Genomic DNA, 22,135 nt, shown 5'->3' on the forward strand with positions numbered 1-22,135 from the left:
TTGTAGCCATTGTGGAGGGAAGCATCCTGCAGCTTCATGTCGGAGAGCTACTGGTGCTTGTTATATTTGCGGTCAGCAAGGACATCTGCGGAGAGATTGTCCTCAGCGCATGGGTTGTAGTGACCCGCACCGTGATCACCTACTAATCAGAACTTAAGCATGCAATTAATAAAATAATCTTAATCAGAGTAACAGCGGAATTAAAGTAAGTCAAATAACAGGTAAGCAAAACCTAGTGGTCAACCCCGCTATCCAGCCTTGGTCACCACCTAACCTCTCTATCTCCGGGAGAACTACCTACATCTGCCCCATGGAATAGGGCATCCAGCCAACAGAAAATAACCGAAAGTGAGCCTAACATGCTCAGTACGAGAGTATGAGTATACACTATTATATGCGCATGAATGCAAATGTACTGGGTATCAAGACACAAGGTCAAGAATATCTGATAGAGAACAACTTGGGCCTTGGTATGTACCTCACTGAGTCATCGCTACAGGAGGTGACAGACATACCTAGATGCCCTGATGGTGACCTAACACAAGTCCACGTGTCCAACCAAATATTAGTGACCTGACACGAGATCATGTGTCCAACTAATATTGGTGACCTGACACAAGCCTATGTGTCCAACCATCTACTGACAAGGTAAATATCCCAATACCGGATATCACAAGGATACAGGCTCAATATGCTCATGTATGCAACATATAGTCATGACATGCTGTATATAAAGGCATATAATACATGCAATCACATAATCCATGCAAACACATAATACATGCATACTCAATCTGGATATCTCAAATAATACTTCCGTACCTTTCTAAGGCAGATCCTAGAAGCTTCCATCTAGGTCCAAGCCTACCATACAACACTACAACATAAATAACCATGCATTACTTAGCATGCCAAACATCACCTATTAGGCTCTAAAAGCCTTAATTAAACTATAGCATTCTCCCTATTTACTATAGGGAACCAAAGCCATACCTTCGTCCGTCGTCAGCCCGCTGATGTCGCATGCCCCAGAGTCTGGGCATAGCCTAGTTACGACTCCTGGATGCCTCGCCAGAGCTCCGCCTCCTGGCTGCTACTGCGGACACTGTCCGCTATAAAAAATACTATTTCCTACTCCAACTCTTAAAGAAAGAGTCCCAAAGCCCTTAAAATAGAGTCATTACCGGGAGAGGAGAGGAAATTTGCACTTCAAAATGAGGGATTCAGACCCCTATTTATAGGCCACGATCGGAAGCTCCGATCTCCTGATCGGAAGCTCCGATCGGTGCATGTTTGCCACGTTTTGGACGGCCGAGATCGGAAGCTCCGATCGCAGGATCAGAAGCTCCGATCTCCTGCATCTGGCCACGTGTTTCAATCTCCTTGACACCTGTTTCTGGTTGAGATCGGAAGCTCCGATCTGCCCGGAAGCTCCGAACTATTTCTCATGCTTCCGAACTGGTTTTGGTCCTCCGGGACCCCCGGGACCTACCCCACCATTTTTGGACGTTCCGGATCTAATTTTCCACTTATTTTAACCAAATAAGGACTCCTTAAACATGTTTTGACACTTTTAAAATTATATGTCATTTTCTAACATGTTTAAAAATCACTTAATCTTGTAAAATGAAACCGAGCTACTACATTCTCCCCTACTTAAGATATTTCGTCCTCGAACAATCTTAAGTATTGAATGCAGTAAAATACTGAATAAACATCTTTTATTCAAACTGATTCATTTTACAAGTTACAATATGAAAATACAACAATTCAAAATCACTCTGGATAATCTGTACGCATACGACTCTCAAGTTCCCAAGTGGTCTTTTTAGTGCTTCGGCGCCGCCACTGAACTAGAACAAGAGGAATGGTCTTGTTGCGTAACACCTTATCCTTGTGACCTATGATACGCAAAGGTCTCTCCGCGTATGTCAAATCCGAGTCCAACTGTATCTCAGACGGCTGTAAAATATGAGACTCATCCGCCACATATCGTCATAACAGTGAAACATGGAACACGTCGTGGATACTAGACAAATACGGGGTAAAGCCAACCTGTAAGTCAGATCCCCAAAACTTTCCAATATTTCAAATGGACCAATAAACCTAGGAGATAGCTTAACCAAATCTCAAAATCCTGCGAAATGGTGAGACTTTCAGGAATACTTTCTCACCCACCTCAAAATGTAAAGGTCTGCGCTTGACATTTTCATAGCTAGCTTGTCGATCCTGCGCAACCTTAATTCTCTTCTTGATCTGTCCAACAATATCAACAGCTTGCTGGACTAACTCTGGTCCCTCAACTTGTCGCTCCCCCACTTTCTCCCAGAACAGTGGAGTACGACATCATCGCCCGTACAACGCCTCAAACGGAGCCATCCCAATACTGTGATGGTAACTGTTGTTGTACGCGAACTCAATCAATGGCAATTGATCTTGCCATGCTGGACCAAAATCCATAGAACATGCTCGCAACATGTCTTCAAGAGTACGAATTGTGCGCTCTGACTGTCCGTCAGTCTCTGGGTGATATGCTGTACTCAAACTAAGAGTAGTACCCATAGCGCGCTGAAGACTCCCCCAGAACTTGTAAGTAAACCTGGGATCTCGATCGCTGACTATGCTCACAGGCACTCCGTGCAATCGAACAATATCCTGGATGTACAATCGTGCCATCCTGTCAAAACTGTAGTCCTGATTATAAGGAATGAAATGTGCTGACTTGGTGTGTCGGTCCACCACAACCCAGATAGCATCACAATTCCTCGAGTTCACCGGTAAATGGGTCACGAAGTCCATCATGATCAACTCCCATTTCCACTCAGGAATGGATAAACTGTGAAGCAATCCTCCAAGTTGTCGGTGCTCTGCCTTGATCTACGATACACCAAACATATAGAAGCATACTAATACACATTTTTCTTCATTCCTTTCCACCAGAAAAAACCTCAGACGCAAATCCTTCTACACCGAAAAGATTCGCATACTTTATGACTAACACTTGTCATAACACCTGTGACAACGTCGTTGTCCACAATTCTTGATCTTCTTGAACCTCTCAGGTTCTCTTCTTGGAAAACATCAATACAATTATTTTGTTGATTAACAAATCGATTCGTACAATCTCTAGTTCCAATTATATTGACATCCGTCTCATAAATTCAGATAACACCTGAAAATGAGAATATTGCTTATCCTGTCACGGATAATCATTTCTTGTTGAATCCTGACTTGCACTACTGGATTAACAAAACTGTTTCGTCCCTCTTATTCAAAGTCCTAAAACCAATACAACTTAGCAAAAACCCCTGAATCGATCTCATCGAATCAGACTTATCAATGCATCCATTAGACATCCTGAAAAATCAGTGACAAAAATCTCGCTGGATCTGATAACCTTATATTTCAACTGCTGTCATTTTTCCATGTCTAAACACTTGATGTTATCCTGTTAGTATTCATTAAAATTCAAACGCTTGCTAGATCAATTTCTGACACTGAAGTCCCAGAATTACTGCAAATCATTCCTGAGAACTGAATATCTGAGTACTCTACTCATCTTTTCAGTCTATCAAAAAGTGAATAATTCTAATCATTCTTTATGCAAAAGAATATTTAGCTCCCCCATCACGGGTTATAACATCTGTATCAACCTCAGACAAATAATTGCAAATATTCACTGGGCACCAAACTTGCACCAGTTTAACTGACCATTTCAAAACATACATGAACACCTAAGTGTTCATATTTCCACTATCAAAGTGAATTCTTATATTGTCGCATCCACGCTGTGACTTAGCAGGCTCATGACATCTGTCAATAGAATCGAGTATCCTTTCAAATTTATCAAACTGACACCAAATTATATTTTAACGTAACTGTCGCAATGATCATAGTTCACGTCTCCCAGTATAAGTCATCCCAGTGTCCTCATCTTTGCTTGATAACCCATTAATAAAATTCCAATTCTTACAGGGAAACTTACCTAAGTAGATTCATCACTTAGAATTTCCTGTTCATCTTGTAATCAAGATCTTGATCACTAATTATACCTCTGATAGAATCAGACAATACTGGTAAAACCTCCTGGTTCTCCCCCAGTATCACATGCGAGGACTATCCGTTCAAAATATTCACTTGTCAAGGAATCCTTTCCAAGACTATTCTGTCCACGGAAACCAAAGTCTGTATCTCTGATAAAGTCAGACAATAACTCACCACAATCCCTTTGGCACTAATCCAGCACCAAATGCAATTCCAGAAGACTCAAATAAATCCTGAATATTTTCCTGATAGTTATACCCATTGCTATGACTGTACATACAATGAGACTGAGGTAAGCCTTCCTATAATGCCAAACTGGAACAAAAGAATCCTTCCAGAGTATGTCGGCATAAGGTCGCACTTACTATACCATCTCGGAACCCGACAGTCAAGAGCATCCTGGCATAACTCATCCCTGAGTCTCTGATATTATGAAATATTCCTATCTGGACCAAAATCACTGGTCAAGGAAAATTATCTGTAGAGGCACAACTCAAATCCCGAGTTTGCAAACATCTGATAATTAAATCTTGTTGAATATCAATTCAACTAATCTTTGAAATCATAAATCTAGATCAAAACTTATCTACTCAGAACAATTACTTTTTAAGGAAAAATCTATTCCAAGACTGTTCTGACAACGGAACACCTGTATCTCAAACAGAGGATAACTAAACCTTGATACCATACCTGGTATCTGTCCTATCCAAAGTCATACCCTGCTGTGACAGTGCGAAATTTCCAGACTGATTAGCCTTCCCTATATAGTCTATGGAGCACAAAGGCCTCCAAAACAACCTCTGAAGTAAGAAAACTTCCAGAGTAATACCGACTAAGGGTCGCGCTTCCTCACGTCTAGTACTGGTCACAATCCACAAATCTTGGTATTACTTAGTCTGTCATCCTGATGAAAATCCATTACCACTAGGTAACAACCTAAAAAGATCAAAACAGCCATCTGTTCTAAATAAATCCGTCTAGAACAAACATTCATGCATCCTGATGAATCACACCATCTTTGAAAACACTTGGTTTACTAGAATATTCTAGGTAAAACATCTAGAACTATTCATTGAAAACATGCAAAATCCCAAGTACTCATTAAAACAATGATCAGTCTTTTATTCAAAATAACCAAGTTAATCTCAAAGATTACAACACCTGAACCACAAATCCAGGTTCTAATACAATCTTTATTACAATCCCATGTAATACACAACTTAATCAAAAGATTACACTGAAAGATGTACAATACAACAATAACTGAGTACATCAAATTCTGAAATCTTTAATACATCTGATTACAACTGAAATACTGTTTACAAGAGAATACAATATTTAAACTCCTGCGGAAGTCTTTCATTCCGTCTACTGATCTTGAACATGAAGTTTTCCTCAGGTCAGCAGACCTTCTTCATCGCAAGATCTCAAAGATAAAATCTTGCTAATCTACCGGATCCTTCCAATATTGTTGGGTTCCTAATCTGGTAGATGAGACAAGATTCTTCTGACAATCTCTCCAACTACTAGTGAAGAGTCTTCCGGGGTGGCTTCCTTGGTCGACTCAGAATGGATGACTACATGTCACACATTCCTTTCAACCTGGAGAAGCACCTGTCGTTGAAAACTGGATCTTCTCTACCAGCTCCATCCTGCTGGGATCCACATAATACGAACTTCTGCTGCCAACCTTGGCAATGACGATCTTGGAAAAGCCTAGACATCCTGCTATTCCAATTCCTGATACTGCTATCGTTATTGAATCCAACTTGTAATCCTACAAAGGATAACCCAAAATCAATACTATGTCCCAAATAATCTTATTGCATGCTCTGATACCATAAATATAGTGACCCACACCGTGATCACCTACTAATCAGAACTTAAGCATGCAATTAATAAAATAATCTTAATCAGAGAGTAAGTCAAATACCAGGTAAGCAAAACCTAGTGGTCAACCCCGCTATCCAGCCTTGGTCACCACCTAACCTCCCTGTCTCCGGGAGAACTACCTGCATCTGCCCCATGGAATAGGGCATCCAGCCAACAGAAAATAACCGGAAGTGAGCCTAACATGCTCAGTACGAGAGTATGAGTATACACTATTATATGCGCATGAATGCAAATGTACTGGGTATCAAGACACAAGGTCAAGAATATCTGATAGAGAACAACTTGGGCCTTGGTATGTACCTCACTGAGTCATCGCTACAGGAGGTGACAGACATACCTAGATGCCCTGATGGTGACCTAACACAAGTCCACGTGTCCAACCAAATATTAGTGGCCTGACACGAGCTCATGTGTCCAACTAATATTGGTGACCTGACACGAGCCTATGTGTCCAACCATCTACTGACAAGGTAAATATCCCAATACCGGATATCACAAGGATACAGGCTCAATATGCTCATGTATGCAACATACAGTCATGACATGCTGTATATAAAGGCATATAATACATGCAATCACATAATCCATGCAAACACATAATACATGCATACTCAATCTGGATATCTCGAATAATACTTCCGTACCTTTCTAAGACAGATCCTAGAAGCTTCCATCTAGGTCCAAGCCTACCATGCAACACTACAACATAAATAACCATGCATTACCTAGCATGCCAAACATCACCTATTAGGCTCTAAAAGCCTTAATTAAACTATAGCCTACTCCCTATTTACTATAGGGAACCAAAGTCATACCTTCATCCGTCGTTAGCCCGCTGATGTCGTATTCCCCAGAATCTGGGCATAGCCTAGCTACAACTCCTGGACGCCTCGCCAGAGCTCCGCCGCCTGGCTGCTACTGTGGACACTGTCCGCTATAAAAAATACTATTTCCTACTCCAACTCTTAAAGAAAGAGTCCCGAAGCCCTTAAAATAGAGTCATTACCGGGAGAGGAGAGGAAATTTGCACTTCAAAATGAGGGATTCGGACCCCTATTTATAGGCCACGATCAGATGCTCCGATCTCCTGATCAAAAGCTCCGATCGGTGCATGTTTGCCACGTTTTGGACGGCCGAGATCGGAAGCTCCGATTGCAGGATCGGAAGCTCCGATCTCCTGCATCTGGACACGTGCTTCAATCTCCTTGACACCTATTTCTGGTTGAGATCGGAAGCTCCGATCTGCCCGAAAGCTCCGAACTGTTTCTCATGCTTCCGAACTGGTTTTGGTCCTCCGGGACCCCCGGGACCTATCCCACAATTTTCAGACGTTTCGGATCTGATTTTCTACTTATTTTAACCAAATAAGAACTCCTTAAACATGTTTTGACACTTTTAAAATTATATATCATTTTCTAACATGTTTAAAAATCACTTAATCTTGTAAAATGGAACCGGGCTACTACATGGGTTCTGCTAGTGGATCGGGATCACAGGTTGGATCTTAGGCTTCTACTTTTCCACGACAGTAGCCAGCACCACAGAGTTCTTCTGGGTACCATCCACAGTCTCAAGGGCAGGTATTTGCTCTGTCTCAAGAACAGGCTACTGAGGGAAGCGATCACATGTTGGCAGGTACCTTTTTGTTATGTGGTATTCCTGCACTTGTCTTAATTGATACTGGAGCATCGCATTCCTTTATTTCTAGTCGTTTTGTTAAGAGACATAGATTACCTTATGTATCATTAGATATGGATTTAGTGGTATCTACTCCGCTGGAGCAGGAGATAGTAACTAAGCGTCTAGTGATGGGTTGCCTTCTAGAGTTTGAGGGTAATACGTTATTGGCTAATTTGATGATATTAGCGATGACAGATTTTGACTGTATTTTGGGAATAGATATGCTGACTTTGTATCATGCTACTGTGGATTGTTATCAGCGTCTGGTACAGTTTCATCCTGCTGAGGGTGATAGCTGGTATTTTTATGGAAAGGGTGCGCGACCTCCGATGCCACTTGTTTCGGCTATGAAGGCATGTCATGTCTTGGAGTCAGGTGGGAAGGGATACCTCATCTATGCAGTTGATATGTCCACGAGTAGTACGGGTATTGATCAGCTACCGATAGTCAGTGAGTTTCTTGATGTATTCCCTGATGAGATTCCTGGTTTTCCTCCGGTTCGAGAGATTGAATTTGGTATTGATCTAGTACCAAGAACTACGCCTATATCCCGAGCACCTTATCGTCTGGCGCCGTCAGAGATGAGGGAATTGAAATAGCAGTTACAGGATCTGCTTGATAAGGGATATATTCGTCCGAGTGCTTCTCCGTGGGGAGCACCTGTTTTATTTGTCAAGAAGAAAGATGGATCGATGCGATTATGTATTGATTACAGGCAGTTGAATCGTGTCACCATCAAGAATAAGTATCCTTTGCCGTGGATTGATGATCTGTTCGATCAATTACAGGGTACTTCTGTCTACTCCAAGATAGATCTGAGATCTGGATACCACCAGATGCGAGTACGGGACTCAGATATTTCTACGACTGCTTTCAGGACCAGATATGGGCACTATGAATTTCTGGTGATGCCATTCGGTTTGACGAATGCACCAGCACTCTTTATGAATCTGATGAATCAAATATTTTGAGAATATCTGGATAGATTTGTCATCGTCTTCATTGATGATATTCTTGTCTATTCTCATGACAAGAATGAGCATGCACAGCATCTGAGGATTGTGTTGCAGACATTACGAGATAAGCAGTTGTATGCAAAATTGAGCAAGTGTGAATTCTGGCTTGATCGGGTAGTGTTTCTCGGTCATGTGATTTCTAGTGAAGGGATATCTGTTGATCCTAGTAAGATAGAGGCAGTGCTGAACTGGTCTCGTCCGACGATGGTTGCTGAGATTCGTAGTTTCTTGGGTCTAGCTGGTTATTACCGTCGGTTCATCGAGAATTTTTCACAGTTGGCCAGGCCTTTGACTCAGCTTACTCGGAAAGATGTTACCTTCATTAGGACTTCGGATTGTGAGGAGTCATTTCGCGAGCTGCGTAGATGTCTTACTACTGCACCTGTGCTAGCTCTACCTTCTGGATCAGGAGGATATGTTGTTTTTATTGATGCCTCTGGTCAGGGGTTAGGATGTGTTCTGACACAGAATGGACATGTTATTGCTTATGCTTCTCGACAGTTGAAGACGCATGAGAATAATTATCCAGTACATGATCTCGAGTTAGCCGCCATTGTATTTGCACTCAAGATCTGGAGGCATTATCTTTATGGCGAGAAATTTGAGATATTCACGGATCACAAGAGTTTGAAGTATTTATTCACTCAGGCAGAGTTGAATATGCGACAGAGACGCTGGATGGATCTTTTGAAGGATTATGATTGGGAAATCAAATATCATCCAGGTTCTGCTAATCTTACTGCTGATGCCTTGAGTCGGCAGGTGAGACTTTCTGCACTTCAGACTAATGAAGTATCTCATATGATACAAGAGTGTTGTTCTTTGAGTTTTACGCTCAAGCAAAGAAAAGGGAGGAATGGAATTCGATTGTATACTATTTTATCTGAGCCAGCATTGTATTCTCGGATCAGAGATGCTCAGATATCTGATGTTAAGACTCAGCGTTTGGCACGTTTAGCCAATGGGGTTAATACATCTGGATTCCATTTTCAGGCAGATGGATTATTGTGCTTATCTAATCGGGTGGTTGTACCTAATGTTGCGGAGCTCAGGAATGATATTCTTTCTCAAGCTCACAGGAGTCGATTATCAGTTCATCCTGGAAGCATGAAAATGTATAAGGACTTGCGAACTAGATTCTGGTGGAAGGGAATGAAGTGTAGTGTGTATCAATTTGTTTCTCGATGTTTGGTTTGTCAACAGGTCAAGGCTGAACACCGACGACCAGGTGGATTACTACAGAATCTTGAGATTTTCGAATGGAAGTGGGAGCACGTGACTATGGATTTTGTCACCCACTTTCCTATGACGTCACGTTAATGTGATGCTATCTGGGTTGTCGTTGACCGGTTGACGAAATCAGCACATTTCATTCCTTACAACCGGGAGTATTCCTATGATCGCATGGCATGCTTATATGTCCAGGAGATAGTGCGATTACATGGGATTCCAGTAAGCATAGTCAGTGATAGAGACCCGCGATTTACCTCATGTTTCTTGGGTAGTTTTCAGCAGGCGTTGGGTACCACTTTGAGTTTGAGAACTGCATATCATCCGGAAACTGACGGGCAGTCAGAACGGACGATTCATACTTTGGAGGATATGCTACGTTCTTCTGTTATGGATTTTGGCTTATCTTGGCAGGATCAGTTACCTTTGATCGAATTTGCCTACAATAACAGTTATCATCGTAGTATTGATATGGCACCTTTCGAGGCATTGTACGGTCGATGGTGTCGTACTCCGTTATTTTGGGATAAATTCGAGGAACGACAAGTCGAGGGTCCTGAGTTGGTGCAGCAGATTGTAGATAAGGTAGATTTGATCAAGCGAAGGATCAAAATTGCTCAAGATCGGCAAGCCAGTTATGCTAATATTCACCGCAGGCCACTTCAGTTCGAGCCTGGTGAATATGTTTTTCTGCGAGTATCACCTTTCAGGAAGGTGATGAGATTCGGTGTGAAAGGTAAGTTGTCTCCTCGTTTCATTGGGCCTTTCCAGATACTGGAAAAGATCGGAGATGTTGCATATCGTCTGGCGTTACCGACAAATCTTTCCAGTATACATAATGTTTTTCATGTGTCGTTACTTCGACAGTATATAGCTGATGAATCTCATGTGATTCAGTCTACTGATATTTAGCTAGAGTCAGATCTATCTTTTGTTGAACAACCACTCCGTATCCTAGACAGGAAGGAGAAAGTTCTTCGGAACAAGGTTATACCACTTGTGATGGTGCAATGGCAACGCCGAGGCGTTGAAGAAGCAACTTGGAAAACTGAGAGTCGTATGCAAGCAGAATATCCTGAGTTGTTTGCTTTGTACTTTTGATTACCATGTAAAGATGTAATTACAGTTATTGTAATAAAACATGGTTTGATGTTTCATATTATTATCTTAATTTGTCTTTAAATTTTATTTCGCGGACGAAATATATAAAGGTGGGGAGAATGTAGTAATCCAGATTCTATTTTAAAATAATAATATGTTAAACATGATTAAGGGTTAGTAATTAACCAATTTCGGAGTATAATTGGACTTCAGAAGGAAATTTGGGCTTTTGACTTTGGGCCGGATCGGAAGCTCCGAACCCAGATCGGAAGCTCCGAACCCAGATCGGAAGCTCCGATCCCAGCCACTTCGGAAGCCGATCGGAAGCACAGAGATCGGAAGCTCCGATCCAGGAACAGAAGTTCCGATCTCCAGCTGCCAGCAATGCTCGATGACTCAACCGCGAATTTTGACAAGTCTCGAACGGAGGGCAGATCGGAAGCTCCGATCGTCGGATCGGAAGTTCCGATCCTGGCGTGTCAAGCATGCACGCAGTGAGCTGGATCGGAAGCTCCGATCCCAAAATCGGATGTTCCGATCCTGGCCGGGAATTTTGCCTATAAATAGGGCTTGTCTGATTTTGTTTGAATTACGAATTCCCAAGTTTCTTTCTGAAAGAGTGGGTGCCCGGTGAGCCAACTTGTGGCTAAGGGCTTTGATGACTCTTTGTATAAACAATCTTTTGTTTTATATAATTTACACTTTTATTAATGGCAATGACTTTATCTTTTCTTCATATTGTTATATTGTGATATACTATGGTTGTTTTGATAAAGACCGTGAATATACTATAGTGTATGTAAGATGTGGTAGTACATGGGGATGTCTATCATGAAACACATCTTATAGTCACTGTATATTCTAAACTGTTCCTAGTCGATTGAGCCGTCCGATAATGAGGATAAGGATCGCTCGAGTTTGAGACTAGCATTTGCGATGCAGAGTACCACGTTTCATTGGTAAGGAACATAGAGATGTTCGAAGCATGCAAATGGATATTCATACGATGAATGATCGAACTACCCTATCCGGACTTTCCAAGTGGTTATCACTTATCGAGTGGATAAAGTCCGCGGTTTTGGTTGTACACCATTAGTCCTTACTACTTGAAACATCATTGAGACTCTATATGCTAGTACTGTGCTTTGACTCGTTTACCGACTCTATTGGGGTCATCAGGTGTCGGGATTGGGTACAGTTACAACACATATAGGAGTCGATGCTTTGTTGTCAAGGATTCACCACATACTTGCGAGTGTGGATATCCTATGCGATCTGAGGAGATATTAGTGTGACGAATCTCTGGCCAGAGTACATGATGTGTTTTAAGAAATGGTTTCTTAGTAGCACATGCGATGTCACTATTTGATCTTCAAGATGTATTGCATAGTTATCGAATCTCGAACGACTCTCGATTTACCAATGGTTGTTGATTTGATCGGGATATATGGATGAAGGGACCGTACTGTACGCTAACCATAATCTATTGGTTCTTGCAGGCACTATCAGTGATACCTAGGGAATCATGGGGCGATGTTGCTAGGCGCTCTTATCATGATTCGATGGGTAAGTCGGAAATTGTTGTTCCGAGTCACAAGGAGTTGTGAGCCCACGGCTAGCTGTATCCCTGAACCATTGAGGGTCACACAGAGTAATGGATTTTTAATCCCCGTCGAGATAGTTAAATTTAAAGAGTTAAATTTAATGAACAAAGAAGTTGGACTTCTTATTTAAGAGTAGAGGAGTAAGATTTCCTAAAATGACATAGGGATGGGCATTTTTGGAAATCACTGAATTCGGATTCAGAAAAATTTATCTTGACTTTAAAAGGTGCAGAAATGGTTTCTGTGCACATTGGTGAAATCGGTTTATCAATCGGAGTCACGATGAATTTTATATTAATTTCTGAACATGCGGGCTTTGCTTGTCGGGCTTGAACTTATGACTAATGGGCCCTAAGCTGTTAGCGGCCTACATTATAAATAAGTTATTGCAGTACAGAAATTACACACAACAGGTCACAATTTTCGAAAAAACCCTAGTATTTTTCTCTAACAGTGGCCGCCCCCCTCTCCTCTGCTCAGGAAAATCCAGCCTGCGAATTTTGAATTTGCAGTCTGGTTTAACGGATCAAATTCGTTAATTCTCTTCGTAGAAACTTCTGATAGATTTTCTAGTGCAATCTATCAGAGGGATTAAATCTCTGTTCGTGGACCTGATTGAAGAACAATTCGTCCATCAGTTCCTGGGAGATACAACAAGAGCAGAGCAATCTGTTGGTGTCCATAATCTCTCTTCGAGATTGGAGGTAAAAATTTATAATTGTTATTTAATTTTTACACACACAATTTAATCGTAAAGTTTTGATACCCATTATGGAATCGTTCCATATAAAAATTTTTAAACTTCCGCTGTACCGGGTATCAATTCTGATTGATCTGATCGGCGTTCTCCAACACTTTCTTCAGTTATATAGTGTGAGATATACACTTGAGGGCCCTATCGGTTATAATAGAGGTTCTGGAATAACCAAGTTGTGGTTATAGTCATCCGAGACTAGCGACTCCAAATGGCTTACTACGGACGAAGGTATGGTCCGAGAATCTATTTAAAGTTTTGGAAGTACTTATTAGCTTAGTAAAGGCTTATAGAACTTGTGTAGTGATACGGTGAACTTTTGAATATAGGCTTGAAACCTAGGATCTTACTATACTTGAACTAGCCTAGAGGTACGTACACATTGACTGAGATTGCCAGCGAGTATACATGTTTATATGTTGCATTTATTTGGCATTATTATATGGCATGAAATATGATTTATCGCTTTCATTATTCATATGTCATGTGCATATACACGTTGAGCCTATACCTTGTTATACCTGATTATAGAGCCGCTCTGCTCTATATTCGATAGTCTGTTACTGAGAGTACCGTGACGGCGGGGGCATTTATGTCTGACTACTCTGGTGTACTAGACGAGTGTGGTTGCACCCAGAGGTTGATCCGTGTGGTGGCAGCACTCATGTGGCGCCGGTACTGAGCATGACTTTTCAGTTGGCCCTTTACCAGTCATCATGTTGCATGAATTATATATATATGTTTACTCATGTTTATGTACTGGGCGTTAGCGCTCACGTCCTAGTTGTTATCTTGGACACCCTATTCCATGGGGCAGGTCGCAGGATGGACGGAGCCGGTAGTTCAAAGCAGGACTAGGGATCCAGAGCTTGTCAGGAGATTTTATACAGCAGGACTTGTTTTAGCTGTAATCATGTTTTAAGACTGTTTACGTTAAGTTTTTCGATATGATTGTATCACTACAGATTTAAGCCTGGAATTGTTTTTCTAAGCTGATATGTAAATCTTGGATTATGTTTCCGCACGTTTTACTCTGTTAAGTGTTATTGCTTTATTAAGTTTAATGCATGCTATTAGTTGCCAGTTAGTAGGTGATACCATGCAGGGTCACTACACGTTATCAGGTAGCTCCTCAACATCAATTACTTTATTTGCCTACGTTAGAATACACAAAGATGGTAAAAAACAATAAAGATTTCCAAGAATTAAAATATTCCACTTCAATATCAAATAATCAAGGTTAAATTAGGTTCCTATCAAAGTAACACCTTTTTTGTGCCCTTCCTCTTTGGCGTGGTACTGGGTGGAGTCACGAACATTGACGGTTTTCTTTTTTTTTACCAGATCACCCCTCGTTCTGACATTATCGACAATAGAAGATTGGAAATTAATGACTTTCTCAACCTTCTCAGAATTATCGTCAGTCTCGTCCAGCCCACCACTTTTGTCTGAAGTATCCTCATCAATACGACTTTCAACCACATTTGTTGAAATATCACCCGCAGAAACATTATTCTCTTTAACCACTTTTGTTACAATATTATCCAACAACTTATCAATCTCATTCAGATCTTTACTACTACCGTCACATGACCCGTTAAGAGAATTCTCTCCATCGGCTTTGCTTTTTTCCATTTCCATGTCACCACTTTCTTCATTTTTATCCCTCTCAAGCTCAGCACCAACAACACCTTTTTCATCCCCCAAGTCATCAACACCTATACTTTCTTTCATCTCAAATTCGACACAAGCCACACTCTTTCCCTTATCCAATCCATCAGCACATACATCTTCACCCTTCTTAAATTCACAAATATCTGGAATTTTGGTCTCAACCAATTTCTGAACAACCTCACCTTCTGCATTCACATTTTCAGATAAACCAACACTTTTGCTCGTAACCTTTTGGTCATCATCTGCCCTTTTTTCCTTCAACGAGTAATCAACAGAATTATGGATAGGCACATCAAAAAAATCAAAAAAATTACCACCTTGGTCATGTCTCAAAATCAACTCTTCTTCTTGAATTGTCTTATCGGCCCCATCAATACCGTCATCAGAACTCGGATCATTGTCAACTACAACATCCTTTCCTTTGCGATTTCGAGCAACTTTCTTCTCCAACACTACATTTTCTTTCACATCAAACAGCTTCCTCTTCGCTCCAACTCTTTCACGTTTCAACTGTGCACAAATGTGTTTCAACATTTTTATCTCAGCCATTTGTTTCTTCACCGTTTTGTCGAGTTCACAATTATCTGCACTGCCTCCTTGTTCCTTCAAAACCGGCAGCACCAACTACAATAATAAACAAATTATAATACAGAATGATTTTTTATTTCTAAAAATATCAAATAAAGGATGCTACTAGAACTACCTTGTTGTCCAATAACATTTTCTCCTCTGGAAAGGGATATATTGACAAAACCTGATCCAAAAATAAATATATATATTAATGCTCCTACATTCAAAATATGATAAGTAATATGAAAGATACCTTGGTTGAAGATATGTAATCGAAAACCGATTCAGCTTTGACAGCATCCAAATGGATCTTGTTTTTTTCCAAAACGAAACAAACGAGGAAAGATATGAATACCACATGGTACACCTAATGATGGCACTCTCTCGTAAAACCAAGCCTAAGCCAAAAATTATATATTTAAACAAATTCAAAAAATTATATATTTAAACAAATTCAAAAAATTAATAACATAATAATTGATAGAACTTAATACTCACCATCAATCCAACTGTGCAACCATCCAAGTAAAGTTTGCTTCCTTGATTATCTAACTCTCGGTAAAGAAACCGAAACGCAACATCTCCCCAAGCAAACTTAAAAAATGTGCTCAGATCATACATATAAGGAAAAATAAAACCAGGAGTAATATAATTACCGGTGGAGAATATTACACAATTGAATACAAACAAAATAAACATCCGAACAAAATCATCAATGTCAGCTTCGACATTACTACTCGCAAGTGAAACAAGCTTCTTTTTTATAACAATCATGTGAGTGTTGCTTATTTTTCCTCCGAAGTGTCGAGACAGGAAGCTTGAGGTCCAAATCAACTTGTTGACCTCTCTGATGCAAACCAAGCACGATGGAGAAGTCTCTTGACGTAAAAGGAATGAAAATATCACCACCAACAATGAAAGAGCACGAAGGGCTATCAAATCTTTTAAAGAGATAGTCTACTCTGCCACTACTCACAGGAAGAACTGGCATGTCTATCCATTTACCAACTGGAGTTTCCTTTATCCTACTGAGTTGTTTGTTCCCTACAATCGGCTTCAACTCTTCCATGATTTTTTTACAATAAGCAGGGGAACATCGTGTAAATATTACCTTTCCACTATTTATCAACTCAACATCATCATTTATTTCCTCTTCATCGGTCATTTTTAATATTTAAAAATTTGTACAAAATATTATCATTATCAAATCAAATAATAAAATATGGAATGGTCAAGAACAACCCAATCATATTTGGGAACAATTTACAATATATTTCCAAAAACTGGTCATTTGTCGAATTAGCTATATAAAACTATCCAATATAAATTCACAACAACAAAACCGTCAAATTTCATAACAAAATGTCATTCATTGACAAAGATTGATGTTCTAAACCAAAATATACTTTAACAAACATCTTCAAGAACAAAACCCTAACAATTGGGGATAAAATATATATCATGAAGAACTGTAACAAATAAATACGAAATTCAGAATAATCATTTCAATTTTTCGACAAAAATATCAATCAAAACATAACAAATTATGCAAAAAAATAAAAGTACCAACACATTTGACAACAAAACCCTAAAAAATTGGGACAAAACAAAATTAGAAAAGATTTTAAAAATTAATTGAGACCAAAATTATTCATCAAAACGATAAAATTGTGGGTTACTCGCGAAAAATAATAGATTGTGGTCGATTTCAATAATAGAATACATGTTTAACCTGTTTCGGATTTCTTCTTCTTCTTCTTCATCATATTTGGCAATTTTTTTTTCTTCCTCACTTTACCAGTGCCTGAACCTGACTTCTCTTTCGAATGTTTGCCTCTCCTCGTCATTGGTGCTATCATCAAAACTAAGCAGATTGTCGCTAAAGATCAGTGCTTTCTGTCGTCGAAGAAGAATTGGTTGATGAAGGAGGGAAATAAACGTCTGACTCTGATAATATTAAGTATTTTAAAAATGAAGAAAGGGTATTGTAGGGTTATCAAAGAAATTGGGGGTAGTTTTGTCAATTGGTCATGAATAGGGATCTCAAACATGTTGCAGGGAGCTAGAACACATAAACTCTTACACAGGGACTGAGAAATCATTTGAGATTGCTCATGGGGATTTATCGAGACTTTCCCCTTATTTATTTATTTATTGTTTATATATTGTTTCTGAAAAAAAAAAAAAAAAAACCATTAGCATGTTCCAAAGTGTAGCGAGTTGAGGTTTTTTTAACTCGCCGTATAAATGATATCCAGATAATAATGTTCGGAACGACATGTTCGAGTTCCACAAAAATGCCTATTTATCCACATTTTTATTGATGGATTTGGTTTTTTTTTTTTAATAAAACAAATGGGCATCTAGTAAAATATTGGGCTGAGATACTATCAAAGTAAGCCCGGGACAAATCTCTGGAATTCCCGTAGGCCCAATTTCGTACTTCCAGTCAACTGGAGCCCGAATTTAAAACGAGGCCCAATCTTGTTCAAACTTTTGTCTTAATTCATCTTTTTCGGAGAAAATCTCCTCCTTACTAAAAAAAAAAAAAACATGATTTAACAAACAATATTATGTCTCAAATATTTCACTTAAGGTTCTGATATCAATTTTCGGACAATTCTCATTTGTATCATTATCTTTAGATTCTAGTATAAAAGCTTAAGATTCTTAGCACATATTACACTACAAAAATTAAACAGTACATTAACCAAGTTCGGTGGATTTAGAGAATAATTGAAAATAATATTTAGGGTAAGGATTTAAAAGAAAGTTATGTTTGGTTTTGCAAATTTATTTACAATTACTCAATAAATTGGACATGAATAAATAATGCCCATGGTCTTCATATGAGTGAGTGATAATATTGTTTTTCATATTTAATTAAACGTTTAATTTTGATAAAAACTATTGTGAGACATGCCTAATTTTTTTTTATAAAAAAAAAACAGATCATTTATTTGGGTAATCCATTAGTCATCTTTTTGTAATGTTCTTCCGAATTGTCTGTCTAGTATTCCAAGAATCTTCATTAATTTCTGACTGCATGTCTTCATAAATTTGATATAGTATCTTTGACCAAGATGAGTAAGATTAATTCTTGTGGATCTTAAATGCATTTTGTGGCTTGTATTTTTTTAATCACATCGAGCTTTGTTTCCTTGGAACAGCCTTGACTTTAATATTTATAAATATCTTTGTCTTATAATCTTTTTTGAGATCTTCAATCAGTTTAATGAATCTTCTAAAGCGGTTGAGGATCTTCAAGCAGTCCGTCCAAATATTCTTAGTTCCAAGAATTTGTAGAGCAGTAATTAAGAACTCTTCTACCCATTTTAAAATTCTTTCCAGTTCAGCTTGTAATCACCAAAACTAATGATCCAACATGAATTATATATATATATATATATATATATATATATATATATATATATATATATATATATATATATATATATATATAGACAATCTTCCTCCGTTAATCTAGCTTTTGGATTGAATTAGGTCCAATGCCATAATCTTAACAATAATTAAATAAAATTTATCCATACAAATACAATATAAAGTTACGCTATTCGTTTGAGTAAAAAAAATGTTAGTTGGTTGACATACTTTCTTGATTAAACACGCACACACACTCACGATAATGACGAAAATATACTACTAAGTGCATTTATTGAGTTTCAATGATATGATTTTTTTATGGAATCGTACAGAATGTGTAATATAAACTATTGATTAATTAATATTTATCCCAATCATATTTTTTTTCATAATAAAGAAAGAAATAGTTGCCTAAATAAATTCCATCCTCTCTAGCTGACCAAGGTTTTGTATGATGGGGAAAGAACATTGGTGGTTTGAAAGAAACAAATGCTTTCTGCTTATGACCACCCCACCACCATAAGTGACAAAAAAATAGAGTATTTTTAAAAACGTTTTCACAAAAACTCCAAGTAAAATTTTCTGTATGAGCAAGCGTATGATATCCAAGATCATCGTCCCCAGAAGCACAGTGCACTCGTAATGTATTATTCGGAGGAAGGTGATTAAACACATAAACATGATAATGGTGGGCAAAAAGATAACAACCATGTGCTAGTTGTAATATGCTTGATATTAAAAGGAGAACAATAAGTACTTTGGTCATAGCATAAGGCATTCTATATTGTTAAAATACTATGGCCATATATATGTGTGTATGTGTCTATATATATATATATATATATATATATATATATATATATATATATATATATAGTAGTTGACTAATCTATATATTATATATGACCGATGTTGTTAATTTAAAATTGGAAATTGGAATTAATATTCATTCCTAAAGTGTAGAAAATGTATTAATGAGTTCTAACCTAATTTAATTCTAATAAGGTCAGTGGTGATTGCATGCAGAGAATAAAGCCTAAACAAATAAAAATTTTATTCCATATTTAGGAAAATTTATATTTGAAAGATTTTCTTCAAATTTGGAAGAATTATTTGCAATCCAACAAAAATAAAATCCGATACAATTTAAAATATTGTCATATTGACACTCAAAAGTAAAGATCTCAAATTAAATTTTATAATAAATTTGTAATCAACAGATAAGATCTCAAATTAAATTTTATAATAAATTTGTAATCAACAGATAAATTTTCTATTTTGTTACATTTTTTTGAAGCGAAATTTTGTTAGACTTTTCGGTCCCTCTGGTTCGTGACTTGCCAAAAAATATCCATTAAATCCATCAACTTATTAATTTTATATGTTATAAAATTTGTTCCTCTTTTCGAGGCATTCCTAATTTAGTCTCTCCTCTTGTTGTGTTATGCAGTTTTTTTTTCTTCCAATTAGTTACATATATACAAGTAGCTAACAATATTTCAAAGCATGCCATAAATGTAAAAAAATGGCTTTCTTATCAAATTATAGGAAATCAAATAACGAAATGGGCTTGGTTTCAAATAATATAGACAAAAAAAAACAATTATCCTTTCAAATGAGCTCAAAATTTTGAGGGAAAAAAAACCGAGTAAGTGCTCCTCTAACGTAATATATATATATATATATATATATATAGAAATTTTCAGCTGCCCAACCAATGATGTTCAACTCGTTCCCGACAACTAAAACTCGGTACCGTGTTTTAGTTATGCAAAAATAAAAAAAACGACTAAAACCCGATATCGGATTTTAGTAGTCGGGAACGAGTCGGAAAAATATTGTTGGGAAGCTGAAAAGTTCTATATTTATCATGCAACACTTGTATTTATCCAATCTTTTATTTTGTGTCATTTAAAATACACACCATGGTCACAAGAATACCGATAACATGTGTTTTAGTGGCATCTGCGAGCTAGTTTTCCATTGAATGCTTCAAAAACTACTCGTTTCAAACTGCAAGGCCATAGAATTGCGGGAATGGAAAAGAAATAGAAGCCGAATAAAGTAAATCCAAGAATGAGAAGCCAAGAGTGCCGAAAATTTTGGAGTAGTGGAAAAGAAAGTTGAGGAGAAGAAGGTTGAGAAGACAAAGAGTGAACCTGAGTAGAAAACTATGTTTCAGCCACAACTGTCGTGATGTACCAACAGCAGTACAAGAAAAAGGATTTGGATGAGCAGTTCAAAAATTTTTTTGGAGATTTTCAAGAAGATATACATCAACATCCCTTTGCTGATGCCTTTGAGCAAATTCCGAATTATTAAAAATTTAGTAAGGATGTGATGTCTAAGAAAAGAAGATTGCAAGATAATGTAGTAGTAAACTTGACTGAAGAGTGCAGCGTCATTCTCCGAAAAAAGATGCTCCAAAAGTTGAAAGATCCAGGAAGTTCTACTATTTCTTGTTCTATAGGTGATGCTCATGTTAAGTGGAGCTTTATGTGATTTAGGAGCGGATATTAATTTGATGTTTTTATTTGTGTATAGGGCTCTAGAGCTTGGTGAGATTAAAACGTCCACAATCACCTTGCAGCTTGATGATAGAAGCATTACGTATCCACGTGGAATTGTTAAAATTTTGTTAGTCAAGGTGAAAAAAATTATTTTTTTAGCAGATTTCGAGACTTTGGACATGGAAGATGATCACGATGCTCCATCGATTTATAAGATACCATTCTTGGCCACTACTGAAGTCAAGATAGATGTCAAGAAAGAAGAGTTTTCGATGGGTGTTGAAGATGAGAAAGTAGTTTTTAATGTATTCAAGGAAGCAAACAATGCATCCATGGAAAATGTGTTCATAATCGAGCAATCAAATAAAATGGAATGTTATCGCATAACTATTAATGCAGTAGAATGGGCAAGGGAGGAAGAATCATAGGTGGCAATGAAAAATAAAAGAAAACAAAATTTAAAAAGCGTTTTGTGAAATATGTTTGAAGGATGAAAGAAAAGGAAAAGACCCCGAAGAGAAAGGAAAGGCCCCCAACAAAGCGACAACTGTCTAGGACCGGTGATATTCTGCAGATGACTCAAAACCAAGAGCTTATTAGGAGACAAAACAAGCATTTTTTTAGTATTGTTATTTCTATTTCTTAGTTTGATTTTTTTTTTTGGTGTTTTACTAT

The 22,135-nt window shown here is 38.1% G+C and overlaps 1 protein-coding gene across 1 annotated transcript; it reads left to right on the forward strand.

Moving 5' to 3' along the window:
• The first annotated feature begins 21,290 nt into the window (after positions 1–21,290).
• On the forward strand, positions 21,291–21,888 carry LOC140862143 (uncharacterized). The gene is made up of 2 exons (XM_073265145.1): positions 21,291–21,448; positions 21,495–21,888. The coding sequence occupies exons 1-2, from the start codon at positions 21,291–21,293 to the stop codon at positions 21,886–21,888; spliced, it is 552 nt and encodes a 183-aa protein (XP_073121246.1).
• The last annotated feature ends 247 nt before the right edge of the window (positions 21,889–22,135 follow it).

The sequence above is a fragment of the Henckelia pumila genome, chromosome 4 (assembly GCF_033568475.1).
Source record: "Henckelia pumila isolate YLH828 chromosome 4, ASM3356847v2, whole genome shotgun sequence".
In the NCBI taxonomy this organism is placed as follows: Eukaryota; Viridiplantae; Streptophyta; class Magnoliopsida; order Lamiales; family Gesneriaceae; genus Henckelia; species Henckelia pumila.

What these genes read in the sequence shown, in the direction of transcription:
- LOC140862143 (XM_073265145.1), top strand. Translation starts at nt 21,291, where the DNA reads ATGTCTAAGAAAAGAAGATTGCAAGATAATGTAGTAGTAAACTTGACT. An exon ending in CATGTTAAGTGGAGCTTTAT is followed by an intron (nt 21,449 to 21,494) that starts GTGATTTAGGAG and finishes ATTTGTGTATAG; the next exon opens with GGCTCTAGAGCTTGGTGAGA.